The sequence below is a fragment of the Pseudorca crassidens genome, chromosome 9 (assembly GCF_039906515.1).
Source record: "Pseudorca crassidens isolate mPseCra1 chromosome 9, mPseCra1.hap1, whole genome shotgun sequence".
Classification (NCBI taxonomy): Eukaryota; Metazoa; Chordata; class Mammalia; order Artiodactyla; family Delphinidae; genus Pseudorca; species Pseudorca crassidens.
Window position 1 is genome coordinate 24342360 of NC_090304.1, and position 26160 is coordinate 24368519.

A 26160-nucleotide genomic window follows, 5' to 3' on the forward strand; every position below is an offset into this window, starting at 1 on the left:
ACAACAGTCCTTCCCTATTGTATGGCCTCCTATTTTAGCAGCCAGGACAGTCTATCAATAGATAGGTATTCAATTTATAGTAAACTAAAAACTAACATAAACTTACTTTCTATAAAAGGTTCAAATGTTCCCAATGTCAAAGCAAAAAGTTATTAGTTAAAAAACAAAGGAAACAGCTTGCCTCCATAGAGAGTGACACCTGAACTGGAATCAGACACTTACATAAGAAAACAGCTGTCAGTCACTGTGGTCTTTAAACTTTGTATCATGGTCAGTCCAAGAACATGAAAGATTGATTTACTCAATAATTATTAAGCCAGTTATTTTCCTATTAATTTCTGATCCAAATAAGAGTTTTTCTCTCTTTGTACTCCTGAAAAAGCATACTGGTGAGTGGTGAAAAAATACTGAATGCCTAGGAACATTACCAAAACAAAGGGTTACATTAACTCACTGGCTTTAATCAATGGAAACATAAATTGAGTTTGTAAAAATCATCTCTGGGGGGCTTCCCTGGTGGCGCAGTGGTTGAGACTCCGCCTGCCAATGCAGGGGACACGGGTTCGTGCCCCGGTCCGGGAAGATCCCACATGCCGTGGAGCAGCTGGGCCCGTGAGCCATGGCCGCTGAGCCTGCGCGTCCGGAGCCTGTGCTCCGCAACAGGAGAGGCCACAGCAGTGAGAGGTCCGCGTACCGCAAAAAAAAAAAAAAAAAAAAATCATCTCTGGGTCTCTTTCTACATGTGGCAAAATTCAAGCATCACCATAGAAGAGGAAATGAATAAAGTTATGCTGACCAAGTGTTACAATCAATTAGTGACAGTCCTCCATCCCACTGATTACAAATTGAAAAAGAATATTTTACCCCACAAATACCTAAGGTATTTCTACTATAACTTCTTCTAAATTAAGAGCCTAAATGTCAAAGTCTTACCATATTGAGGGACCTACAATGAAATTTGTTTTACACTGTAATGCTCATTTAAGGATGTTTCAGTCAGTCCCACAGGAACTAAGGACCCAGACAAAAGTTTAAGTGATGTTCTAGTTAATTCTTCATATAAAGGTCATGCCAAATTACACTCTGCGCGCGCACATGTGCATGCGCGCACACACTCCCGCCTCAGAACCTCTCAATCGACCAGGTTTACCTGAAGCATTTTGTCAGGGCTGGGCTCAATGCCAGGCGGCATGTTGCTTGGGTCAAAAGCCAACTGTTCAACCTCAGCAAAGTAATTAACTGGATTCCGGTTTAAGACCAGTTTACCAACTGGGATAAGAGGGTAGTCATTGTGAGGCCAAACCTAAAAATAATGCCATATTCACAATTACCAGACAACCAACAGAAGGAAATTAAAGTACCCATAAAAATATCAGCTTTCAAATACAATGAAGCCAATGATGATAAGTGAAAATAACATTTTTGAATCCAACAAAATGAGAAGAACTTAAGGTGAGTGCATTGGTTAAAACTTTCACAACAGTAAACAGTAAACATTGAGTCTTTCCCTGGGCAAAAGTACATCAGTTCATCAAAATTTGTTCCCTGCTAATAACAATATATCAGGCCACCCAGATGAACTTAGTAAACTCATCAAACAGGAACTGGAAGGGAAATGCTGGTGAGCCCTCATGCACAGGCTAGGAAACTCTTAAGTGGTACCACTGTGTTTTGTATACAACTTACGAATGCTTGACCACAATTTTTTTTAATTAGTTGCAAAGACACTTAAAAAAGAAAACAGTTTAGTTGTTAACTGACTCACCTTGGTAATATCAAATGGATTAAATGGGAAAGTTTCTGCCTGTTTAAATGTCATGACCTGGATGTAAAAAGTCCAGGAGGGGTAGTTGCCTGTGGCAATGGCATTAAAAAGATCCCGGAGGCCATAGTCAGGATCTTCCTGGGCAAGTCTTGCTGCATCTTCAACAGAAAGGTTTTTGATGCCTTGGTCAGTCTACAGAATGAAAGAAAAGAAGCTCAAACTGAAACTTATTAGCAAAGTTATCAAACTTTAATCAATAATTCATTGAAGGATTATGAGTAACACCAACCAAAGACTGGATTTTCCTCGTAACAGTAATCCTACTGTTCAAATCTGATACAAGTATGAATTTATCACTAAGAAATTCTACTTGACTATCCTGATTCTTCTCAATGTCCAGGGAATCTGTCTACACATTTTATATTTAAAATTAGTCTTTCTTTCCCTTTATGTATTCTATATTATTTGAATTTTTTAAATTGTTGACACAGTTTATTTTCAATTTTCCACTCATAGAGAATGCTACATTACTGTCTTCAGACAAGCTAAAACAATTTTTGCTATAAAATATACATAACAAAATTTATCTTTTAACCATTTTAAAGAGTCCAATTCAGTGGATTTCTTTGAGGACATATCTTAAAATGGAACTGTTGGGTCATATGGTAATTCTATGTTTAAATTCTTGAGGAATTTCAAAACTGTTTTCCAGAGCGGCTATTATTTGAATTTTTATACTCATGCTATTTTCAGATCAGAAAAAAAAATTAAAATATAATTTTTTTTTTTTTTGTCTGTGTTGGGTCTTCGTTCCTGCACGCAGGCTTTCTCTAGTTGCGTCGAGCAGGGGCTACTCTTTGTTGCGGTGCGCAGGCTTCTCGTTGCGGTGGCTTTTCTTGTTGCGGAGCATAGGCTTTAGGTGCCCAGGCTTCAGTAGTTGCAGCATGCGGGCTCAGTAGTTGTGGCTCACAGGCTCTAGGGCACGCGGGCTTCAGTAGCTGTGGCACATGGGCTCAGTAGTTGTGGCGCACAGGCTCTAGAGCACAGGCTCAGTAGTTGTGGCGCAGGGGCTTAGTTGCTCTGCGGCATGTGGGATCTTCCCAGACCAGGGATCGAACCTGTGTCCCCTGCACTGGCAGGCAGATTCTTAACCACTGCGCCACCAGGGAAGTCCAAAATATATCTTAAAAATAAGCAAATGATTAATGAAATTAAAGGACTTTCCCTTTTTTTTTGCATGAAGTAATTTTTTAAATTCCCTGTTTTATAATAGCTCAAGTCAGTTACTGAGATTGTGCTGAGCTAGTATCCCTCCACCCCAACTGTCTTCCTTTTTTCTTTTTTTTAAGAAATCACAGAGTCACAGTTTGTAGAGCTGAAAAGAACTTCAGTACAGCCACTCTAAAGCAGTTCTCTGAGTATGAGCAACCAACATCAGTTTTCTGACCTTCTAAACAAGCCATTAAGATCCAAAGAAGTTAAGTCACTTTCACAAGCGCTCCTATTATCATCCCATCCTGCTCTTCAACAGTTCCCACCGGTGTCTTATTCTGAAAGATCCCCAACAAGTCAGGCACCATGGAAATATTTCTTTAGCAAGTCAACTCTGGAAGGCTGGTCTATTTCTACCACAGAAATCCCAACTCTTTCTAGCCAGTGGGAAGGTTTAAACTCTTCTTACTATTAGATCTTCAGGATTAGAAAATGGAAGTCACCATCTGCAGATCACCCAGCTAATATGGTAAACTGTGCAATAATATTTCAATACCTTTCTGATTTTAACTGAATCCCCTGGGTTTAGAAAAGAATAATCTTAGGTCAGAATAATCCAGATTGATGAATCTATGTAGATCTCATGCTACCTCAGAGTCCTCTGCTGAACAGACCCATAAGGAATCCAATCTTTCCAGGACCACTGACAGCTGGGACTATTACCCAACTTTACTGTGGCAGAACTGGAGCTCAGAGAACTTTTTTTTTTTAAATAAATTTATTTATTTATTTTTGGCTGTGTTGGGTCTTCGTTTCTGTGCGAGGGCTTTCTCTAGTTGCGGCGAGCAGGGGCCACTCTTCATCGCGGTGCGCGGGCCTCTCACTATCGTGGCCTCTCTTGTTGCGGAGCACAGGCGCCAGACGCGCAGGCTCAGTAGTTGCGGCTCACGGGCCCAGTTGCTCTGCGGCATGTGAGATCCTCCCAGGCCAGGGCTCGAACCCATGTCCCCTGCATCGGCAGGCAGACTCTCAACCACTGCGCCACCGGGGAAGCCCCCCAGAGAACTTTTAATAACATACCAAGTCACAGTTATCTATAAGAGGGAAGATTTGAGTTCAGATTGTTTTAACTACAAAGCCACAACATGCTAGCTGTCTGAGATACAATCATTTAGTTCTGCTCTAAGTGACACTGTGCTGCTCCTTTTGGCAATTACAAGCCAATGGGTCAACTGTTTCCTGCAACCGTTCCTTGCCAAAGATTATAGATCCGAGTCATAAGTATAAAGACAGGTGACAGTTTTCCTGTTTGATATACTCACATAAGTTGTTCAGATAACAATTAAAACAGGACAGAAGAAAATAGGTCTTTGGGATATCATTAAGGGGGAGCCTATATTTGTCATGCGTCCACTTCTGTCTCTGCTTATTTTAGCAGTAGTATTTGGAAACAAGTTCTTAGGCAACCAGAGGATTTTTAATAACCTTCTAGAGTTCTCTGGCAATATTACTTATTCTAACCAATGCCAAGATCATACTAGGAGAACCCTTTAAAACACCTCAGTTAATTAAAAGATTCTCAAAACCTTCCCCAAAAGTAACTGATCTGATCTGATTGTATGAAAGCACATGAAAAAAACAAATTTGGGGCGGGAGGAAAGCAGCAGCCAGGCAGGCCAGCACACCCCTCCAACCCCCCACTGCTGCCATGATGCCCAAGAGGAAGGTCAGCTCTGCAGAGGGGTCAGGGAATGAGGAGCCCAAGAGGAGATCTGCAAGGCTGTCAGCTAAACCCGCTCCTGCAAAAGTGGATATGAAGCCCAAAAAGCCAGCAGGAAAGGATAAATCTTCAGACAAAAAGTGCAAACAAAAGGCAAAAGGGGGGTTTCCCTGGTGGCGCAGTGGTTGAGAGTCCGTCTGCCGATGCAGGGGACATGGGTTCGTGCCCTGGTCGGGAAGATCCCACATGCCGCGGAGCGGCTGGGCCCGTGAGCCATGGCCGCTGAGCCTGCGCGTCTGGAGCCTGTGCTCCGCAACGGGAGAGGCCACAACAGTGAGAGGGCCGCGTACCACAAAAAAATTAAAAATAAAAAATAAATTAAAAAAATAGAAAAGGCAAAAGGGAAGCAAAGGGAAAACAGGCCAAAGTGGCTAACCAAGAGACTAAAGATGATTTACCTGCAGGAGACGGAGAAACTAAAAACGAGGAGAGCCCAGCCTCTGATGAAGCAGGAGAGAAAGAAGCCAAGACTGATTAATATCACACACCCGGTCCTATCAGTGGTCCCTGTCTCCCTTCTTGTGCAATCCAGAGGAATATTTTTATCAACTATTTTGTAAATCCAAGTTTTTTAGTAGCTTTAGAAACAGTTTTAAGAAGGAGGAAATCCCACCTCATCCCATTTTTTTAGTGTAAATGCTTTTTTTAAGAGGTGAAATCATTTGCTGGTTGTTTATTTTTTGGTACAACCAGAAAATAGTGGGATATTGAATATGGGAGTCATTGATTGTCTCAGGTGTCAGCTTAACATTCCATAAATGGGGATAGCTTTTATATCCTATAATACAAAGCATACCAAATGGCAATTTGGAGTCAGTTGTGCATTTAAACGTCTTGAACACTTTAAATTACGTCTCTTCCCATGTTGTTTTTGGTAGAATTGTTTCCTAAAGCAAACCACTCCTTGATCTTGGCTCTCCTGGTCAGAATTTTATGCACTCTGCTACATCTTTGGTCGTGGTAGTCCAGTTTTCCTAGTAACTTCATTAACATGCTATAAACAATTGAAAATTCGAGTACATAGTGTATATATGATATTAAATCGTGAATTAGTGGGACTTATGATGTAACAGCACATCAACGTTGGAAGATATTGGTACTTGATATTCCGTTAAGGAAAATTTGCCTCCAAATTTTAAGCTGGAAAGTCACTGAAATAAGTGACTCTGTGTAGTTGTGATTTTGTTTAGAAAAGAATCACAACTACATGATTTTTGTAGATTTTTTTGTACATATGTTAAAAACTGTGTACAAATTGAAATGTCTGTGTACTGATCCTCAAAACAACCAATAAAATCTCAATTATGAAAGAAAAAACAGAATTTTTGTTTTCTGACATTTGTAACTGATTTTTCTATGTGCCTTGTTCATGATATATCCTCAATAAATCCTTAAAAATGGATGGATGGGACTTCCCCTGGTGGTGCAGTGGTTAAGAATCTGCCTGCCAATGCAGGGGACATGGGTTAGATCCCTGGTCCGGGAAGATCCCACGTGCCACAGAGCAACTAAGTTGTGTGCCACAACTACTGAGCCTGCGCTCTAGAGCCTGCAAGCCACAACTACTGAAGCCTGTGTGCCTAGAGCCCATGCTCCGCAACAAGAGAAGCCACCGCAATGAGAAGCCCACGCACCGCAAGGAAGAGTAGCCCCTGCTCGCCGCAACTAGAGAAAGCATGCGCAGCAATGAAGACCCAACACGGCCAAAAGTAAAATAAATTAGAAAAAGAATTATATAAAAAAATAAAGTTCTATTTAAAAAAATGGATGGATGAATTAAAAAGTTAGGAGAAATGTTTTTGGAAAGATAGCATCAGATGTTGAAAATGAGAGTGAGATTGGTATTACAGATAGAAATGCCCCAATTCTGTCTTAATCCCCTCCTGAACCCCAAAACCATATATGCTCAGAACAATGTACTCAGGGCTAGGAAAGGCAAAGCAATATAACACTTTAGTGTTTGCTAACACTTGACTCTAAACTCCAACAAAGAATTCTAGGCTAAACCAGGTAGGAATTTCCTTTTACCTAGCTTGGAGACCTGTATTATCTCTCTTTTTTTTTTTAAATAAATTTATTTATTTTTGGCTGCATTGGGTCTTCATTGCTGTGAGCGGGCTTTCTCTAGTTGCGGTGAGCGGGGGCTACTCTTCGTCGGGGCGCGCGGGCTTCTCATTGTCGTGGCTTCTCTTGTTGCGGAGCACGGGCTCTAGGCGCGCAGGCTTCAGTAGTTGTGGCACGTAGGCTCAGTAGTTGTGGCGCACGGGCTTAGTTGCTCCGCAGCATGTAGGATCTTCCCGGGCCAGGGCTCGAACCCGTGTCCCCTGCATTGGCAGGCGGATTCTTAACCACTGCGCCACCAGGGAAGCCCTATCTCTTTACCTTTGATCTAAAACCTTAGATCTTCCTTCTCCAGAGAGAAAATAATACCAACGTTCACCTGCCGGCACCAGAGAGAAAATAATATCAACGTGCACCTGCCGGCACCAAAAATATTAAACCAGAGAGCAAGCACAAAATGAGCACTTTCCCAAATATTTATGGCAGAGCTCCCAGGGTCCAGAAGAAGAAAGCTTGACTGCTGATAGTAGCTGTGTGCTATTATCCTCCAGCCACATGAAGAGACCAAAGAGAGACTACACACAGTTCTTCTAATTGGGCAGTATGAGTCTATTCACTCAATCTGTGGTCAACACAACATTCATGGTCCTACTCAACCAGATCAATACTTGTCATCCTTGAGGGTAGAGGTATGGCTAACGTGGGGGAGGCCTTGATTCTTGCCCAATCCTCAGAAGAAGTAAGGATACGTGCGTGGTGGGAGCCTTCCACCACCCTGCCCAAAGGCAACATGTACCTTATAATGGAATTTGCAGTAAACAGCCTTCCCATTCGCATCAACCAGTTTGAAAGTGTGCGACCCATAACCATTCATGTGCCTGTGTCCGTCTGGGATCCCTCGGTCGCTGAACAGGAAGGAAACCTAAGGAACAGAAAAGTAAAGTGTAAAATTTTTCAGTTTAAATCAAAACATCTTGTATTTTTAAGACATTCCTAAGCTTCCATAAGAATCTCCTAATGACATGGAACATACTAGCCAAGTGCCCACAGGAAAGGTTACCATTTGTAAAAGATGACAAACAGAAGAATTTTAAAGCAGAATGATACATAAATCATTAACCTCATGGCTCAAAATTCTATAAAGAAACGTTCAAACAAATCTGAAAACCAGCCTAGCTTGCTATTCAAATTTTAATTTAATAGAAAATTTGTTTGGCACTACTTTCCCCTCATTTCCCTAATACAAAGAACTTTACTCCCTACTAGAAACTTTAATCCTTAATATTGCTAAATATCAATTGATAATGATTCTAGAATCATGTAAGGTCTAGGAATGGGGAAAGATTAAGAAAATCAATCATTATAAAACTCTTCAAGGATCAAGAAATCTGAGGAAGCCTCCCAAAAAGAAAGTCAAAAACCAATTCCGATAAAATAGCCAAAACTGGAGAAAAACGTATGAGGCATAATTAAGAGTTCCATATCAGGTGATATAACATAGTGAAAAAAGAGGTGTTCCCACCTGATGCAGAGACTCAGGACGCAGGCTCCAAAAGTCCCAGACCATGTCAGGATCCTTTAGGTGCGTTTGAGGGTTTCTCTTTTGGCTGTGGATGAAGGATGGAAACTAAATGGAAAAAGAGAGAAAAAAAATCCAAAAATTAAGTTTACAGGAATTATGGTGTCTTATACATTGCTTAACGCTAGGTTTACAGATTATAATTTTGAACAATGTAATCCTAGAATTTTAAGCTGCAAAACCCTAAAATGAAATTTGCCCTCTACATGTTTCTAGGGCAAACTGCCTCTTTTTATTCATCTTCCAAGCTCTGCAAGGAAAACTGGACTATTCCCATAACATCAGTGAATCCCGAAATGCCAAACTAAGACCAATGATAACTGTTGTTATTTGACCTTATAAAAAGACATTAAATACAGAAAAAATTTTTAAAAAGGCAATCTAGCCAAACCAAATTCTCTTCTTTCTGCTTTTCCCAGGGCTCTTCCTCAAATGCCAATCTATACAGAGTATTTGAAATCAATTTAAATCAACAAATATCTGCGGAGTGCAAAATACTTCATCACCTACCAATATGGCATCCCTGATGAAGAAAATGGGGGTGTTATTTCCAACAAGATCCCAATTTCCATCCTCCGTGTAAAATTTCACTGCAAACCCTCGAGGGTCACGAACTGTGTCAGCTGAGCCCGATTCTCCAGCTAGAAGATTCAAACGAGAAAAAGGAAGCCTCCACGAGAGTACTTTGCATCCAAGAAGCCTAAAGTCATAAAGAAACACTGGGATCTATCCTTTCCAATTCATTTTCTAGAAGTAAATTAGGTATTTAAGTGCCTGGGTTATTATTTCTACTACCCACCAGCTAACTCAGACTAAAAAGTAAACAAAAGAGTTAACTGAGAGAAATGAGAGAGTGTATGTAACAACAGCTGAAAAGATTATCTACTTAACATAAAAAGATAGCTTTGTTCAAACATTTAAATTAAGGGAAGAGAATAATTATGAAGATTAAGGTAGTGAACAAAGAGAATAAGTGAGTGTCAAAATTATGAGGTTAATACTAAGAAAATGAGTCAAAACATAAATTCTTATTCTTACTTTCATTTACTTTTGCATTCCACAGTATTTTAAAAATGCACAAATTCATGCAGAAACAGAATTAATCAGGCATTGTGGTGTGTTGAGATGCAGTTTGATAGCTCTAACTCTTACTAGCTCTGTAACATGAGGAAAATCACTTACTCTCTCTGAAATAGAAAGAACCCCACCTTGCAAAGGACATCTACAGACTATAAACAATGTCAGTAAAGCACCAACCATGGACGGCATAGAGTTAATTCTCAATAAAGGGCAACTGTTATCATGGCTACTGAGTAAGATTCCCACTTCATGCAACCACTTGTAGGAAAAATTCTTTCCAAATGTCACAGAATTGCAGAGGCCGCCTCTGCATAAGTATGATTTCCTAAGACCTCAACAAACAGAATTATAAGTAACTTTCTACATGTCTTAAAATATTTTTTCTACTGTAAAACCTTGCTATCATTTGAAGAAGTGCTTGTTTTCTATTGTCTGGTAAGTTTTTTCTTGAAATTAAGTTATAAATGCCCCACATAAGATACACGGTTGAGTTAAGCAACACCAGCAATGCAAACAGACCAACTTACCAACAGTGGAGAAGCGAACTGCAATGGGCGTCCTCTTTCCAATGTGCTCAAACACCTTCGCCTTGGAGTATCTGGTAATGTCATGCGTGACCTCAAAGTAGCCAAAAGCCCCTAAGGAAAAAGACACAGAAATCCTCATCACAAGACCGTCACTCAGGCCATCAGGCCCTCAATAGGCATCTGCATGAGAGAGAAACTGGTGGTTTAGCACTGGCCTTCTGGGAGCTTCCAAGATGATGGGAGAAGGGGATATAACCAAACACAAAATGATGAGAGCAAAATGCAAAGTCCTAGGTCACTTAGTGCTAAGCTGAGTGCTACACAGCTGGAGCCAAAGAGGAGGAGGAGATGGGTGGGATCAGAAGGAACGAGCCAAGGTTGCCACAAGGACACAGGGCCTGAGAGGCCCCTGAAGTAGAGGCAGGACCTAGGAGAGAAAGAACAGGGTGGAGAGGAGGAGAAAACACAGGGAGAGAAGGATTGAGCACGTACAAAGGTTGCCACAGAGCCAAACAACAAAATGAACAGCATATCAAAATCATGAGGGAAAAGACACGCAAAAAAAGCTGGAGAAGATGGAAGAGCAAATAAAGAAATTGGGAAATCCTAACTGGGAGTCCAAGTAAGCAGCTAAAACAAAACAACTTCTTCCTTTCTATCAAGCTTTGTTTTTCCTATTGAGTTTTTAGCTTTCTTTTAAACACCACCCCCATCTTTTGTTTCTCTAATAAAAGCAAGATAAAAGCTTTACAAAAGTTTTCAACAAAAAGGAAAAATCACCACAAACCCACCACACTAACACAACCGTCATCGATTTTGCCCAGTTTATTCCAGTGTTTATCCAGTTAAGTGCACCATCTAAATCTAATTATAATTACAGTATGTCTGTGTCGGTATTTCCACATTTTTACTTCTTCACTAAACTGCAAGATGGACTAAAAGGAAGATTACTTTTATTTTCAGTAAAAAATATTTTATATATAATGTGAAATCCAGGGAAATAACCATCATTTAATTATTGACTCCTCTATTGACAGACATTTTTTCCCTTCCCCCTGGAATGGAGATTTGGCACTTCTATTAAAGGAGCTCTGATCCTTTGAGAAGTAATTTTTAACCCAGGTGTTATGAAACAGTCCTTTTACAACAAATGAACACAGTTCTCACCTGCTCCTTTGGCGTGCACGACTCTCTCAGGAATTCTCTCCCGGTCAAAGTGAGCCATTTCATCAGTGAAAACCACATCCTGAACAAGAAGGGGCCCACGGGGCCCTGCTGTAAGAATATTGAGTTTGTCTCCTATCGGATTACCCGCTCCGGTGGTCAAGACATCAGGTTTCTAAGTGAACATGAGAGGAGAAGAGTGCAAGAGAGTCAATACAATCACACACTTAATTTCTGCTATCACAGGGCACATCGTTTTGCATTTTTTATACCTTCTACCCAAACTCTTTACATTTCCTGTGTCAAAAGTACTGAAATACTTTTGAAATACAATTGCCTGAAATTTATAGTCAGGTCACAGAAATCCTAAGAAATCTGCTCTGAGCAGCAGGAAGATGGCTAAATAACTCGCCAGCTTGCTCCACCCCTGCTCCAGCTACAGCCGCTGGGCTCCACACAGGAAACCCCAGATACGGATCCTCCCAAACAGATCATATGTGCTGAACATGGAACGTCCAAACTAATAGTGAGACGATGGTCCCCACAGAAGCTATGCCTGTAAATGCTTTCCTCAATCTTATAAACTCTTCCTGACTGCTGCAGAGGTCAAGGCGGGTCAGCCTGCACAATGCATTCATTTCTCTCAAGCAGTGTGTACCAGCTATTTGCAACATCTCTTTTCAATTCCAAAAAAAAAAAAAAGTCAGTGGCTTTTGTTGTCACTGATGATAAACAATTATTGGTAAGATGGATTATAGTACTCATTTTCTTTTAAACTTCTTTTATTAATTTATTTTATTTATTTATTTTTGGCTGCATTGGGTCTTCGTTGCTGTGCGCAGGCTTTCTCTAGTTGCGGCGAGCAGGGGCTACTCTTCCTTGTGGTGTGCAGACCTCTCATTGCGGTGGCGTCTCTTGCTGCGGAGCACGGGCTCTAGGCGCACAGGCTTCACTAGTTGTGGCGCATGGGCTCAGTAGTTGTGGCTCACGGGCTCTAGAGCGCAGGCTCAGTAGTTGTGGTGCACGGGCTTAGTTGCTCCGCAGCAAGTGGGATCTTCCCGGACCAGGGCTCGAACCCGTGTACCCTGCACTGGCAGGCGGATCCTTAACCACTGCGCCACCAGGGAAGTCTCTATAGTATTAATTTTCTGAAGATGCCAAATGTCTCTGAGATGAGATAGGCTGTTTTACGGTAATAAAGAATTAGTTTTCATCCACCCAATTCTCCCATTTCCGTTACATCAGAAGCCTCCCAGCTGTCCCTTCTCTAGAGTGAGGACAGCACTTTTAAGCCTCACATGATCCTGGGCAGCTCCCAGCTGTGGTCACACTCTGCTTTTGACTACAGCCAACTGCCTCTCCCATGACCTCCCCTGGTCACTAGGAAATCAGGGGAGATGCAGAGCTAAGCCACCTCCAACTGGGTGGGTCCAACTCCCAGCCCTGCCAATTACCAGATGTGTGGCTACTAGCAAGTTACTTAGTATTTCTGAGGTTATTTTTCATCTGAAAAATGGACAAAAAATAACTACTTCCCAGGGTTAACACACGGATTAAGAGAACTGAATGTACACAAGATAAGGCCACACACCAGGCAAATACATGTTACTGCTGTACTGGCCATGAGAAAGTGACCTGATACCAGAAACAAAGCATTTCTGGCTTTATTTTTCTAGAAACCATGACAGATGTGTAGGTATCCATCTAGACTCTCTCGCCCTATCCCCTACCCATCCGGCAACAAACCCTTCCAAACTATATGAAAGTTTACGTGTCCAGTCTGTGGTTACCACCCAATCACACCACCCTCTTTTGAAGACACACATGCGCTAATAAGTGTGACACTGTATACTTGTTTAAAATCTAAACTAGAAAATGAATCAGAAAAAGAAAGAGTGAAATTGCACAACTTCACCTTTAGTTTAAACCTAAAATCTTGATTTTTCAACCTTGGCTGTCACTGGAATCACCTGGGAACTTTAAGTTTTTTTTTTTTAATTTATTTTATTTTATTTATTTTTGGCTGTGTTGGGTCTTCGTTGCTATGTGCAGGCCTTCCCTAGTTGGGGCGAGCGGGGGCTACTCTTCGTTGCGGTGCACGGGCTTCTCACTGCAGTGGCTTCTCTTGCTGCGGAGCACGGGCTCTAGGCACGCAGGCTTCAGTAGTTGTGGCACGTGGGCTCAGTAGTTGTGGCACACGGTCTTAGTTGCTCCGCAGCATGTGGGATCTTCCCAGACAAGGGCTCGAACCTGTGTCCTCTGCATTGGCAGGCAGATTCTTAACCACTGTGCCACCAGGGAAGCCCACCTGGAACTTTTTAAAGCACTCGGATGCCTGGCCATGCCCCCTAGAAATTACTGATATAATTAGTCTAGGTGAGGCCCGGGCATCACTGCTATTTTTTCGAGCTCTCCAGGTGATTCCTAAGTGAGGCCAGGATTAACCACCACTAACCTAAAGCTTTTGGATGGTCTACAATTAAAATTGTAAAAAGTCTGAGTAAACTAAGTCTGTCCACCCTTTACATGTTCTTTTCATCATATAATCAAGGAACTAAAGGAAACCTAAAAATGGCAGAGGGGGGTGGAGGGGAGGAACGTCCCATAAAGGAGAAGAGTATGAGGGAAAATACCAAGCTTGGTAAAAGGAAATGTAAACAGGTCAGAGTGTCATTTACTTTTCTGCATCCCTAATACAGGAAGGAGTTGCTGCTGAGAAACCAATGAGACCACACCACAAGACCCTTCCTCATGACCAGGTCAGTGTGATAAAGTCAAGAATAAAAACCATGCCCAAAGGAGGCAGATGCAGAGTAAGCCGGATGAGCGAATGAACGAGTGAAGAACTAAAGAATGAGATGGTTTCGCCTGGTGACACTGAATCATGGAATCTTCGCTTGGCAATGCTGGAACGTTGCCACCACTGAGCCTCCCTCCCCCCAACGCAGGAATCTCCTCCACAACACCCAGCCCCTGGAGAAATGAAAGCTGGGTTTGTAAGTTACAAATGCAGCATTTGTCATCTCTTCTTATTCCCTGGTCTAATAGATCAATTGTTCTCACTTTTAACACCTTTCCTCACACATGCTAATGGATATGTAATTTGCCTTTAAAACAAGTGTGGCAGGGAAAGCTTCAACATGGTCAGCAAGACAGAAGGGAGGCCATTGGGCAAAGACTAGGGAGGAAAAGATCCCCGACTTCAGGGGATGTTTAGGGCAACATCAGATAAGAAAAACTGACTTCAAGCACAGATAAGAGTATTTACTAGAGGAGAAGAAGGACTCAGTATGTTCGCTGAGATGGAGAGAGTTTAACGCAATGACGCTTTACTGGAAGTGAGGGTGGAGCTGGGAAACGGACCTCGAAAGCAAATTTTTAAAACTCATTTCTGAAAAAAAGCTAGCTCCATGCAGCGAGCACTGTGATCAGCCCCAGTGTAGACACAATTTGTTTTTATTTTCGTTTGAGCCAAACTTCCAGGAGTCTCAAGCATTTAGAATAATTCTGAACTTGAAGCAGAAAGCGGTGAAAATCAGCCCTCCAGGGCTGCAAGCAACGACAAAAATGTCCTGGAATGGCAAAACTTGGAAGATGATACCTGCTTATACGAGTACAGTCCGATGAAGCCACTCCCTGCACAAGCTGAGAAGGGCAGAGGTGACGGGGCGGGGGGGGGGGGGTGGATAAGGGAGAGAAGAAGAGAAAAAATGAAAAGTCTACAAACAGCAAAGGGAGCAACCATCTGGCAGCGACGATAAGAGCAACAGCGAGGCAGATTTCAGCCAGAGGCTGGGAGAGAAAGGGCTGGAGGGAAAAATAACTCAGAGCTTGTCTGCAGGTCAAGGACACAAAAAGCAGCCACAGCATACCTGGGTCACATTAGAAGTTCAACAGTCCCAAGGTGGACCCCTCTGCAGGCTGGATGGTGAGGGGGGCAGCGGCAGGGGAGCGGGGCATGTGGATTTAGAGCAAGGGCCCCTCAGGCGACTCATCTCAACACTCACTCATTCACCAGCCAGGGTCCCTGTCCTCCCCGTCGCCACAGACCACAGAGGCTGGCAAGAAGCATCTCTGTGTCCTGCACACACAATGCTATGGGTCTGCAGTCTTGGAGGAGGGTGGACAGAGGGCTCCTGAGGGCAGTGAGTGCCAGGAAAACCATAATACAACCATGTCCTGTAGCCTGCGCCCCTGTTTTTCACACGCATCAAACAAAAGAAACAATATCCCATGACGCAAGCTCTGGGCTTTCTCTAGGAATATGATGGAGTGTGGTTACTGCTGGTCCAAAGCTAATTAGAAAGGACAAACACAGAATCAATGCAGTTGACAGAACTGCATATGTTCTGTATATATTCCTCATTTCCCTCTGTAACTACCATTTCTCAAGCACCTGCCATACACAAGGCCTTATCCTAGCTACCTTCATTCAAGCCTCCCAAGAACCCAGTGAGATAAATGTCATTACTCCCATTTAATGGGTGATGCCACATGCTCAGAGAATTTAAGTAACTTTACACAGATTTCAACGTGGCAGCGCACGTTTACCTGCAACATATAACAAGTATGGAAGGGCAAAGATGTACCTGCCTACTTGCTGATTATTGGGGGTTTTTTGTTTGTTTGTTTTTTAACTCAGTGCAAGGTCACTTTACAACTAGAATTTTTTTAAGACAGAAGAGCTTTTCTGTTGCTGGACAATTCTAAGAGCTCCCTCTCTAGAAAAGCAGCATCAGTACCTGTTAATGTGTTTACATCTTTCTGGCTGCCAATTCCTCATGACATTCATACATGCTTCTCCTGGACCGCTCTTCCTGCCCCGCCCATGCCACCCCATGAGCTGGGCCAAGGGCAACTTCTTGTGCCCCACAGAATAAATATTATAATTGTCTGTGTACTTCACAGTTTTTCCTCTCTAGACAGCACACTCCTTTTGCATCTATAGCCCTGACACCTGCCACAGTGCTCGGTTAGCAACAAGTGCACAACCAATGCTGTGGATCCAACATGGGAATGAATTAAACTATGGACCAATATGAAATGGCCAAGAAGGATTATTTCTAAAAAGGAGGAGGATACAACAATAGTCTATGCCTCTCCCTGCACCTCCCCTCCAAAAACTAAAAGAGAAATATTTGAACTTATAACTTCATATTCTGATCAATCACCTTCAGACAAACTTCTTATAAAAACTGCTGCAGAAATTGGCAAAGAAGTACTTTGGCCTGGCTAAAAACTGGCACCATGATTAGAAAGAAGGACTCAAAGTTAAAGTAAGGGCTTCCCTGGTGGCGCAGTGGTTGAGAGTCCGCCTGCCGATTTAGGGGACACGGGTTCGTGCCCTGGTCCAGGAAGATGCTACATGCCGTCGTGTGGCTAGGCCCGTGCGCCATGGCCGCTGAGCCTGCGCAAAGTTAAAGTAAAATTCCACTTTGGCTTTGTTGTTTGTATTTTTTGGCTCAAACTAAGACACGGATGAAGAAATTTTCCTGGGAGGAGTCAGGTTGGCTTTCTCTGATGACATATTTTATCAACCTAGCTTCCATTGATTAGTGCCCACTGCTGACATAAGTTCCAAGAACTTGCTACCCATCTTAGTTTTCCTTTTTTAAATTGAAAAACAGTGGTCATGCAAACCATCCCCAACTTTCAATCCCAACAGAGTCATAACGACAGCTTCATTTTCCCAGAGATCAATACAGAATATACCTAGTATTTCGAGCAAATCACTGTCTATGACACACCCGTGTACAGAAAACCAAAGACAGTCCTGGTCCTCAGATTTCTTGGTGCTCCAGGCCTCTGTCCTGATCCAAACAAGAGGGGAGACTTCCCCTGATGGGGCAGTTTGCGAAAGGGACCCAGGCCTACACAGGGCTCCACTCTCTCCCCTTTGGAAACCAATGGCTGCAGGCAGCAGCCACTCCTCTGGTCATCTTCAGAGCTGCCTAAACACAAGGGGTAAATAAATTCAGCTCAGGAGAGCCATCTCAGCAGGCCCCCTTGGCCAAAACTCCTAAGCCACGTTCTCCAGTCAAGCCTCTACCGATAATAAAGGTGATTCTGGATTCCTCTCATGCCACCGACTCCCTGCTTCTCTGTCAGCTTAGGTGTGCAACGTGTACGTGAGAGGCCTAACCTACTAGACGCGCTCAAGCCTCAAAACAACAAACAGCAGCTTGCTCTGCGGGCGCTGTTCTAAACTCTTTACTCGGTGATCACATTTAATCCATCTCTCCGAGGTAAGGACTATAATAATCTCCATTACACAGAAGAGGAAACTGAGGCACCAAGAAGTTACACAACTTGCTCAAGGCCACCCACCTAGAATGGGACAGAAGCAGAATCTGAACCCAAGCAGGCTGGCTCGAGGACCCAAATCTTACCCACACGCTATAGCACCTCTCAAAACAACATAGCTAACGTCTCCTGCACATATTCTTCAGGCTGGGTAATTGACATGTATTCATCTACACGCACGTTTTAGATAAATGAATTCTCACAGCAATACTGCAAAGTAAGGAGAATTATTCTTCCATTTTCAATATGGGAAACCAGAGAGGAGGGAGGTGAGGTAACCTGGCCGGTGGTCAAGCCTCAATCTGAACCCTGTCTGACTATAAAGCCTGACCCCTCACCTGACCCCCTTAAAGTTTAAGCCACATAAACTTCGTTTACAACCACCCTAGGGAGGAGAAAGACGGACTTAAGAGACATAACCAATGTAGTGTGTGAACGTTATTTGCATCTGACTTTGAACAAAGTGTTAAAAAAAGAGAGACGGACAGTGTCAGGGGTCCCCAAGACCACCCCGGGTTCAGTGATTCCCTAGGACTCACAGAACTTAGCATCTAGGCATACTCAGGCCGTTATTTATTACAGCATTTAAGTACAAAGCAAAATAAGCAAGGAGAAAAGGCACAATGAAGTCCAGAGGAAACCAGCACAAGCTTCCAAGAATCCTCTCCCAGAGTCATGCAAGACATGCCTAATTTCCCCAGCAAGCTGTGGCAACTCCTGTGAAACGCTGTCTCACAGGGAAGCTCCTTAGAGACTTGGCACCCAGGGTTTGTACTGGGGGCTGATCATAGAGACACCCTCTGACTCCCGGAAGGAAAGCAGGTGTTCAGCATAAATCACACTGTTTGCACAAATGGCTTAGGCACTGGGAGCCACTCTTACCAGTTAGGGTGGTGGGAACCCTCCAGAAAGGCAAGGTCCAGATGCCAGCTAACCTTGCCAAGAGGCCTTTCTAAGGGCAGCAGTCTCAGGCCTGCTTGGAAACTCTTTTCTGCACAGAGACAATCTGGGAAACTGATCATGCTACTTGGAAATGTGAGGATGTGAGGTATTACTGTTCATTTTGTAGATGTGACCACAGTATTATTAAAAAAAAAGTCTTATCTTTTGGAGATATATCCTAAAATATTCACAGATAAAATGATACAGTGCCTGCTATTTGCTTCAAAAATGGGGTGGGGGGGAGTTGGTGGGATAGAAATTCATTATTGAAGCTGAGAGACAAGGCACTTGGAGGTTCGCTAAACTATCCTCCCTATTCAGTCCTGGTTTGAAATTTTCCACAATATAAAGTTTTGGGTTTGTTTGTTTGTTTTTCCATGAAGAATCAAAGAGAAATGTCTAAGAAGAGAAATGAGGGAGAAGTTGAAGCAAGGGAGAGGAATAGGGGACCGCATCATACATGAGCGGTAGCCCTGAGCAGGCAGACTCAGCACTGCACTCAAAATATACAACAGACCAGGTGATGAACGCTGGCTCCTGCCCAGACAGGGCTTACTGTCACTAGAAAAAGTGGAAAACCCTAACTTCCATGTAGGCCACTTACTCCTCAACTCTGGATTAAGTCTGATGTGCTTTTCATTTTCAGCATCAGAGAGTGACTCACCTCAATACCACATCACACTGAGGGGGTTTTCTAGCACACAATCAGTGAACTGACAACACTAGGAAATTTTTCTGACTGCCTGAAAGGCTGAAAGCTACGCTTTCTGGGCTCTAAGTGGACACTTCATCACTGGGATATACTTCATTTTGTAAGTTGACTTCATCATGGTTAAGCCACTAAGGGTCTCAGTATAAGTCAAGAACAGTTGGTCATTCTAAGCTCAAGAGGCGAGAAGGAGTTTTCATTCTACTTTACTAATTGCCTAAGTTATTCTATACCATCTGCCTGGAGAACTGCCATTCAGTAAAATACTAAGTAATACATAATGGAAAAAGTGAAATCCAATAAATGTAAGAAAAGACCAAACTGTGTTTTTCATCAAGAACCAAATGGGTCCTGTTGGTACTAAACAAAGTATACTAAAGTACCACTGAAGTGACAACAGGCCATCTCAGCAGTGTGCTAACTGGTATGGGATGCGGCCTTAGGCTGACAACAATACACTCACTGCTCAAGGAACAATAGGATCTCACAGGCGTCAGTGGCGCTGGGAAAACCGGACAGCTGCATGTAAAAGAAAGAAATTAGAACACTCCCTAACACCATACACAAAAATAAACTCAAAATGGATTAAAGTCCTAAATGTAAGACCGGACACTATAAAACTCTTAGAGGAAAACACAGAAAGAACACTCTTTGACATAAATCACAGCAAGATCTTTTTTGACTTGCCTCCTAGAGTAATGGAAATAAAAACAAAAATAAACAAATAGGACCTAATGAAACTTAAAAGCTTTTGCACAACAAAGGAAACCATAAACAAGATGAAAAGACAACCCACAGAATGGGAGAAAATATTTGCAAAAGAATGAACGGGCAAAGGATTAATCTCCAAAATATATAAACAGCTCATGAAGCTCAATATTAAAAAAAACAACCCAATCAAAAAATGGGCAGAAGATCTAAATAGACATTTCTCCAAAGAAGACATACAGATGGCCAAGAGGCACATGAAAAGATGCTCAACATCACTAATTATTAGAGGAATGCAAATCAAAATGCACTGATGCAATGAGGTATCACCTCACACCAGTTAGAATGGGCATCATCAGAAAATCTAGAAACAACAAATGCTGGAGAGGGTGTGGAGAAAAGGGAACCCTCTTGCACTGTTGGTGGGAATGTAAATTGATACAGCCACTATGGAGAACAGTATGGAGGTTCCTTAAAAAACTAAAAATAGAATTATCATATGACCCAGCAATCCCACTACTGGGCATCTATCCAGAGAAAACCATAATTCAAAAAGACACATGCACCCCAGTGTTCATTGCACCACTATTTACAATAGCCAGGTCATGGAAGCAACCTAAATGCCCATTGACAGACGAATGGATAAAGAAGATGTGGTACATATATACAGTGGAATACTCCTCAGCCACAGAAAGGAATGAAACTGGGTCATTTGTAGAGACGTGGATGGACCTAGAGACCATCATACAGAGTGAAGTAAGTCAGAAAGAGAAAAACAAATATCGTACATTAACACATATATGTGGAATCTAGAATACTCGTACAGATGAACCAGTTTGCAAGGTAGAAACAGAGACACAGATGTAGAGAACAAACGTATGAACACCAAGGGGGGAAAGTGGAGGGGGTGTGGTGAGATGAATTGGGAGATTGGGATTGACATATATACACCCATATGTATAAAATAGATAACTAATAAGAACCTGCTCTATAAAAAAATAAATAAAATTAAATAAAATAAAAAAGATCTCACAGGCAAGCAAAGAACTGCCTGTCCTTGAACTGCATGGGGGAAAGAGGAGCAAATGCCTGAAGAAAATAAAAAATTATTCCAAGGATTCCAGGGAAGAAAACTAGTGGGTAGTGTTTTTTCTTGTTTAATTAATTTATTTATTTATTTATGGTTCGTTGGGTCTTCCTTGCTGCGCACGGGCTTTCTCTAGTTGTGGCAAGCGGGGGCTACTCTTCGTTGCAGTGCACGGGCTTCTCGTTGTGGTGGCTTCTCTTGTTGTGGAGCACTGGCTCTAGGCGTGCGGGCTTCAGTAGTTGTGGTTTGCGGGCTCTGGAGCGCAGGCTCAGTAGCAGTGGCACACGGGTTTAGTTGTTCCGTGACATGTGGGATCTTCCCAGACCAGGGCTTGAACCTGTATTCCCTGCACTGGCAGGCAGATTCTTAACACTGCGCCACCAGGGAAGTCCCTAGTGGGTAGTTTATTTTGTTCTTTTCTTTTATCGGTAGATATTAATCCAATGTTATCAGTAATCACTTTTTTTAAAGTAGGTCTGGATGGACTCCATTGACTGTGGTTTTTAAAAAAAATTTTATTGAAATATAGTTGATTTATAATATTGTGTTAGTTTCAGGTATACAGCGAAGTGATTCATATATATATATATATATATATATATATATATATACAGCACCTGGCCCATACATGACTGTACTTAAAATATGGGCTATGAATTAAGGATAATAAGACAAACAATCCAATGTTTTAAAGGACAAAAGATTTGAACAGATACATCAAAGAAATATATACCAATGGTCAAATAAGCATATGAAAAGATGCTCAGCATCACTGGTCATCAGAGCAATGCAAATACCACTTCCTACCCACCAGAACGGCTTAAATTAAAAGAATGACAATACCAAAAGATGGCAGGATGTGGAGCAACTGGAACTCTCAAACTCAGTTGATGGAACTGTAAAATGGTACAACTGCATTGGAAAAAGGCTTACGAGTTTCTCACACGACATTCAATTACCTTATTCACTTACCCAGCAATTCTACTCATAGGTATGTTTTAAAAGAAATAAAAGCATATGTGTACAAAAAGATTTATATAAGATTCTTTATAGAACCTTTATTCATAACAGCCACACACTGGGAATAGCCCAGGTGCCCAGCAACCGGATAAACATGTGGTGGTCTAATCATACAATGGAATACTACTCGGCAATAAAAGAACCATGGATACATGCCATGACGTGAATGAATTCTAAAACATTTTTTTAAATCTTAAAACATATTTGCTGAAGGAAAGCAGCATTACACAAAAAGTACATAAATTGATGGTTAAAAAAGAAAATCAACATGGTTGCCTGAGGCAAGACTGCAGGGGTTGCAGGAAAAGACTGGAAACAGCATGAGGGAACATTCCAGGGTAATGAGAATCTTCTGTACCTTAATAAAGGAACCAGATGCACAGGTGTTTATATTTATCAAAAAGCAGAGAATGGTGCACTTAATATTTGTGTATTTCCTTGTATATAAATTTTGCCTTAAAAACATAAATAAGCATTGAATTCTGTTAATTTGCATGCTTACTGTTTAGGGGTCAAGTCTGCTGATGTCTACAACTTATTCTGAAATGCACCTCCAAAAAACAGGTTAAAAGATGTATGAAGGGACAGACAGATGGAATAACATGTAATAAAAAAATATACAGCAAAAAAAAATGTGGTGGATATATGGGCATACACTACACAGTTCTTCCCACTTTTCTGAATGTTTGAAAATTTTCAAAAGAAAGCACTGAAAAATTACAAAGGCCATGTGACATATGCAAAATTCCATTCAGTGGGGGGAGTCACCTCAAAGAAATAAGCAGTTTTCACTCAGAGCAGCTCAAGTAAGAAACAACAAGACATCAATGTGACTGCCAATCAGGACAATGTAAACAGTGCACTGAGATGCATGGGCAGAGGAGACAGCAGTATTTCAACTAAAAGTACCCAAATTATAGATGTGCTTTGCAAGCCAGCTGTTTCTCACATGGGTGACCAGGTAGGGTAAATCACCAGCGAGGTCATAATGACTTAAAAACAGTTAATGATTCTCCCAAACAGTGAAGAGGCAAGCTAGTCTCAGGGGAGTCCTTTAAAGAGAATAAATTTTGTTTTATGAAAAACTCACTACATTGTCCATATTTTTTTCAGTTCACCAAGTATTCATGAAAACCTCCATGTGAACAAGGATGCAGCAGCCACTGGGTATGGAGAGAGTCTTGGCTCCAAGAAGCTGAGTTCTAACCTTGACCCTGCCACTAACTAGCCACCTGTCCTTGATTAATAAGATGCTAAGTCTCTCTGGGTCACTTTGACTAAGAACTCATGAAAAACTAAATACCCTAGTAGCATATAAGGAGCAAAATGATAAATTTTCCAGGCTCTTAGAAGAGAATGGCAGCCTTCTCACAAACAGGGAACTATAAGGCAATCCATGGGAACTCAGCATTAATACTAGTTCATTAACACTAACCTGGTTTTAAGAAAGAGCGCTAGACATGACTCTAGTCCTCTCTCTGCCATTAACCAGCCACCATGGGAACTGGGCAAGTCCCTCAGACTCTCTGGGCCAATTTGACAAAAGAAGACTCAAAACAGAAGTGCAGAAACTAACACAGTATTGTGAAGCAATTATACTCCAATAAAGATCTATTAAAAAAAATAATAAATGCTCTCATCCCATCCAACCTTCTCAGAGATGCCCTCCAAGGCTCTGCACCCCAGGGCACAGGCCAGGAATGCCTGGCCCACCACCACTGGGCTGAAATCCTACTCATCTTTAAAGCACTTGTTCAGATGTCACCTGCTTTGGGAAGCCTGCCAGCCCAGTTGGTCACTCCCTGTACACTCCGCAATTAACCTATATTAGCGCCCTCACCACGTTGGATGGTAATCATTTGTTTATCTGTCTTGTCTCCCAGACTGGACTTGGAGCTTCTGTGTGGTGCAATTCTGGCCTCATTGGAATTTGTACCACTCACCCAGCACTGTTCCTAGCACATTCTGGCACTCAAAGCATATGTGTAAATAAGCGCATTAATTTATCACTAAGGTCACTTCTAGCTCTAAAATGCTAGACTTGATGTTTTTAAGTGCAAAAGAAATCATGGGTGTAAAAATCTTTTTATTTAGTTGTTTAATGCTGTGTGTACGGTGCTGCGGACGTCGACATGATAAAACACGGTTCCTGTCCCCCTGGCACCCCACAAATATGAAAGCTGGTAGTCACTGAGCAAGGGCAAAGCTAGAGCCTGTTCCGACTTCCCCCCTCACTTCCTTTCCTGCAGCTGCAGCTCTCTGTCTCTTTCCACATGAGCCTTCACTCCTGCCTCAAGCTGCGACCTCTGTCCCAGCTGGCAAAAGCGCAAAATTATAAGCCAACCACCCGCGACCTGCGGCCCACGACAAATCCTGCACACACACACACACACACACACACACACACACACACACACACACACACACACACACACACACACACACACACACACACACACACACACACGCCCGTTATCTTGGTACAGCCCTACCGAACCGCCGCGCTGGAGAAGCAGGGGCGGTTACTCGCGGACACCTAGCTTTCTGCGCGGACCGTAAGGCCGTCTCAGAGAGCGCAGGGTGTACCTGCACGGCTCGCTGCTCCTTCCAGAGCTTCATCTGGTCGCTAGCTGGATCCCGGCTGTCCGCCATTATGTCTGGCGCTGCAAAACGCTGCAGGGTACCTCTACTCTCGCGTCTCCAGCCCCGCGGCTAAAATTGGCTACTTCAGACTCCGCCCCTCAGCTCCAGCCCTTGGCCCGCCCCCCTTGGAGGGACCGCCTCCTGATTGGCCGCTCGAGCGCCAGGCGGGATGGGATTGGAAACCAAATAGGGGCGGGGCTGGAACTCGGAGGGGAGAAGTTGAGGAGAGGTTGGGGAGGGTTTGGTAAAGGTGGAGAGACCCGCGGCTCAGACCCCCTAACCTCGGGATTAAGGAACCTAGGGCCGGGGCCCCGAGTACCGGGACGTGACTCTCTCCTCGGTTTATCAGCATCCTTCAGGTTGCCCTGGGACGCAGCGGTTGGTGGACTGCCAGTTTTGTTGAGGGAAAGCTTAGGTCCTAATGGGTGCGGCTTTGAACTCTGTAAATATGCTCTCAGCTCTTAAAAAAAAAAGAAATTCTGGGTTGAGTTCATCTGTGCAAAATGAAGTTTTGTCATGTTCTAATGTTAATATTGTTTACAACTGAAGGATTGATGGAATTTGGAATAAATGCATACACTGATTCTGCATTTAAGTATGACCAGTAGTCACACTCTCAAATGTTGCATTATTTCTTCTTTGTTACAGATTATGCACAGAAAGACGTGCCTTTTTAAAAAAACACAGAAAAGCAAAATATTGGCAAGTTCTAAATGATCTTAATAGTCTAAAATACATAGGAAGAAAATTCAACCTTTTAGACTCCCTTTTTGGTTCAGAAGCTCCCCATTTTTGAGTGTCTACTATGTGCTAGCCACTGCTGATGGTTGCCAGACTCTATCACTTAATCTTCACAACAAAAAGACATTAAAGATCAATGAAGTCTCCCCACCATGACAGTATAAACAAGCATCAAGAGGTTGGCCTGCTCCTGATGTAGAATAATTAACTAAGTTAACTAAGATGCTCAAACCCACTATTTATTAGTAGAAATGCTGGCATAGAGTTTAGAAAATCTCTTCAGTAAGTTAATGGGGCTGATTTTTGAGGTGTTCGAGCAGTGCATTTTAATAAGTGAAATAGCAGAATATATTTTGTGATATTCCAGAAGAATGTTGCTCAAGAGTTCAAAGATGCAAACAAGTTCTATGACTTATTCTATGAAAATATCTTCAGTTGGTGTTTTACTCATGTCAAGATGCTTAATTAGATGAAGTGTGAAAGGAGGACTTGCTTGTCCCCAGCTAGAGAGATTGTCTACAAAGTTGGAGACAATTGTCTTGGCATAATAAAGCTAGGGAAAAAATGGGACTCCTAGACCTCAACAGAGATCTGTACTCCTACAACTTCTCATCCTGAGGCCACATCATAGATTTTTCTTCCACTCTGTGAACCTCCCACTCATAGGGCATCACACTTATTCTTCAGATCTTCCCTTCCCTCAGTTGTTTCCCATCCTCGTGTGGTCAGGGATTGCCTTATTCCAGACAGGCTGTCACTCTTTTCTTTTACTTGTGGGTTCATTTCACTTTTTATGCTTGAGCTTGTCTTTGAAATGTTAGCATACTGTTAGGACTCTA

At 42.5% G+C, this 26160-nt stretch overlaps 1 protein-coding gene and 1 pseudogene across 1 annotated transcript in view; one reads left to right on the top strand and one right to left on the bottom strand.

The window, feature by feature from the left end:
* The window catches only part of CAT (catalase), a 37071-nt gene extending 12394 nt beyond the window's left edge, over positions 1-24677 (bottom strand). Inside the window, exons 1-8 of the mRNA XM_067749458.1 lie at positions 24524-24677; positions 11172-11343; positions 10005-10115; positions 8908-9038; positions 8341-8445; positions 7615-7740; positions 1766-1957; positions 1151-1303 (exon numbers count right to left, since the gene is read on the bottom strand). Of these exons, the coding sequence (XP_067605559.1) occupies positions 1151-1303; positions 1766-1957; positions 7615-7740; positions 8341-8445; positions 8908-9038; positions 10005-10115; positions 11172-11343; positions 24524-24589 (1056 nt within the window). The 5' untranslated portion in view covers positions 24590-24677. The remainder of the gene's footprint in view (positions 1-1150; positions 1304-1765; positions 1958-7614; positions 7741-8340; positions 8446-8907; positions 9039-10004; positions 10116-11171; positions 11344-24523) is intronic.
* On the top strand, positions 4689-5329 carry LOC137230435 (non-histone chromosomal protein HMG-14 pseudogene; annotated as a pseudogene).
* Positions 24678-26160: the final 1483 nt, after the last annotated feature.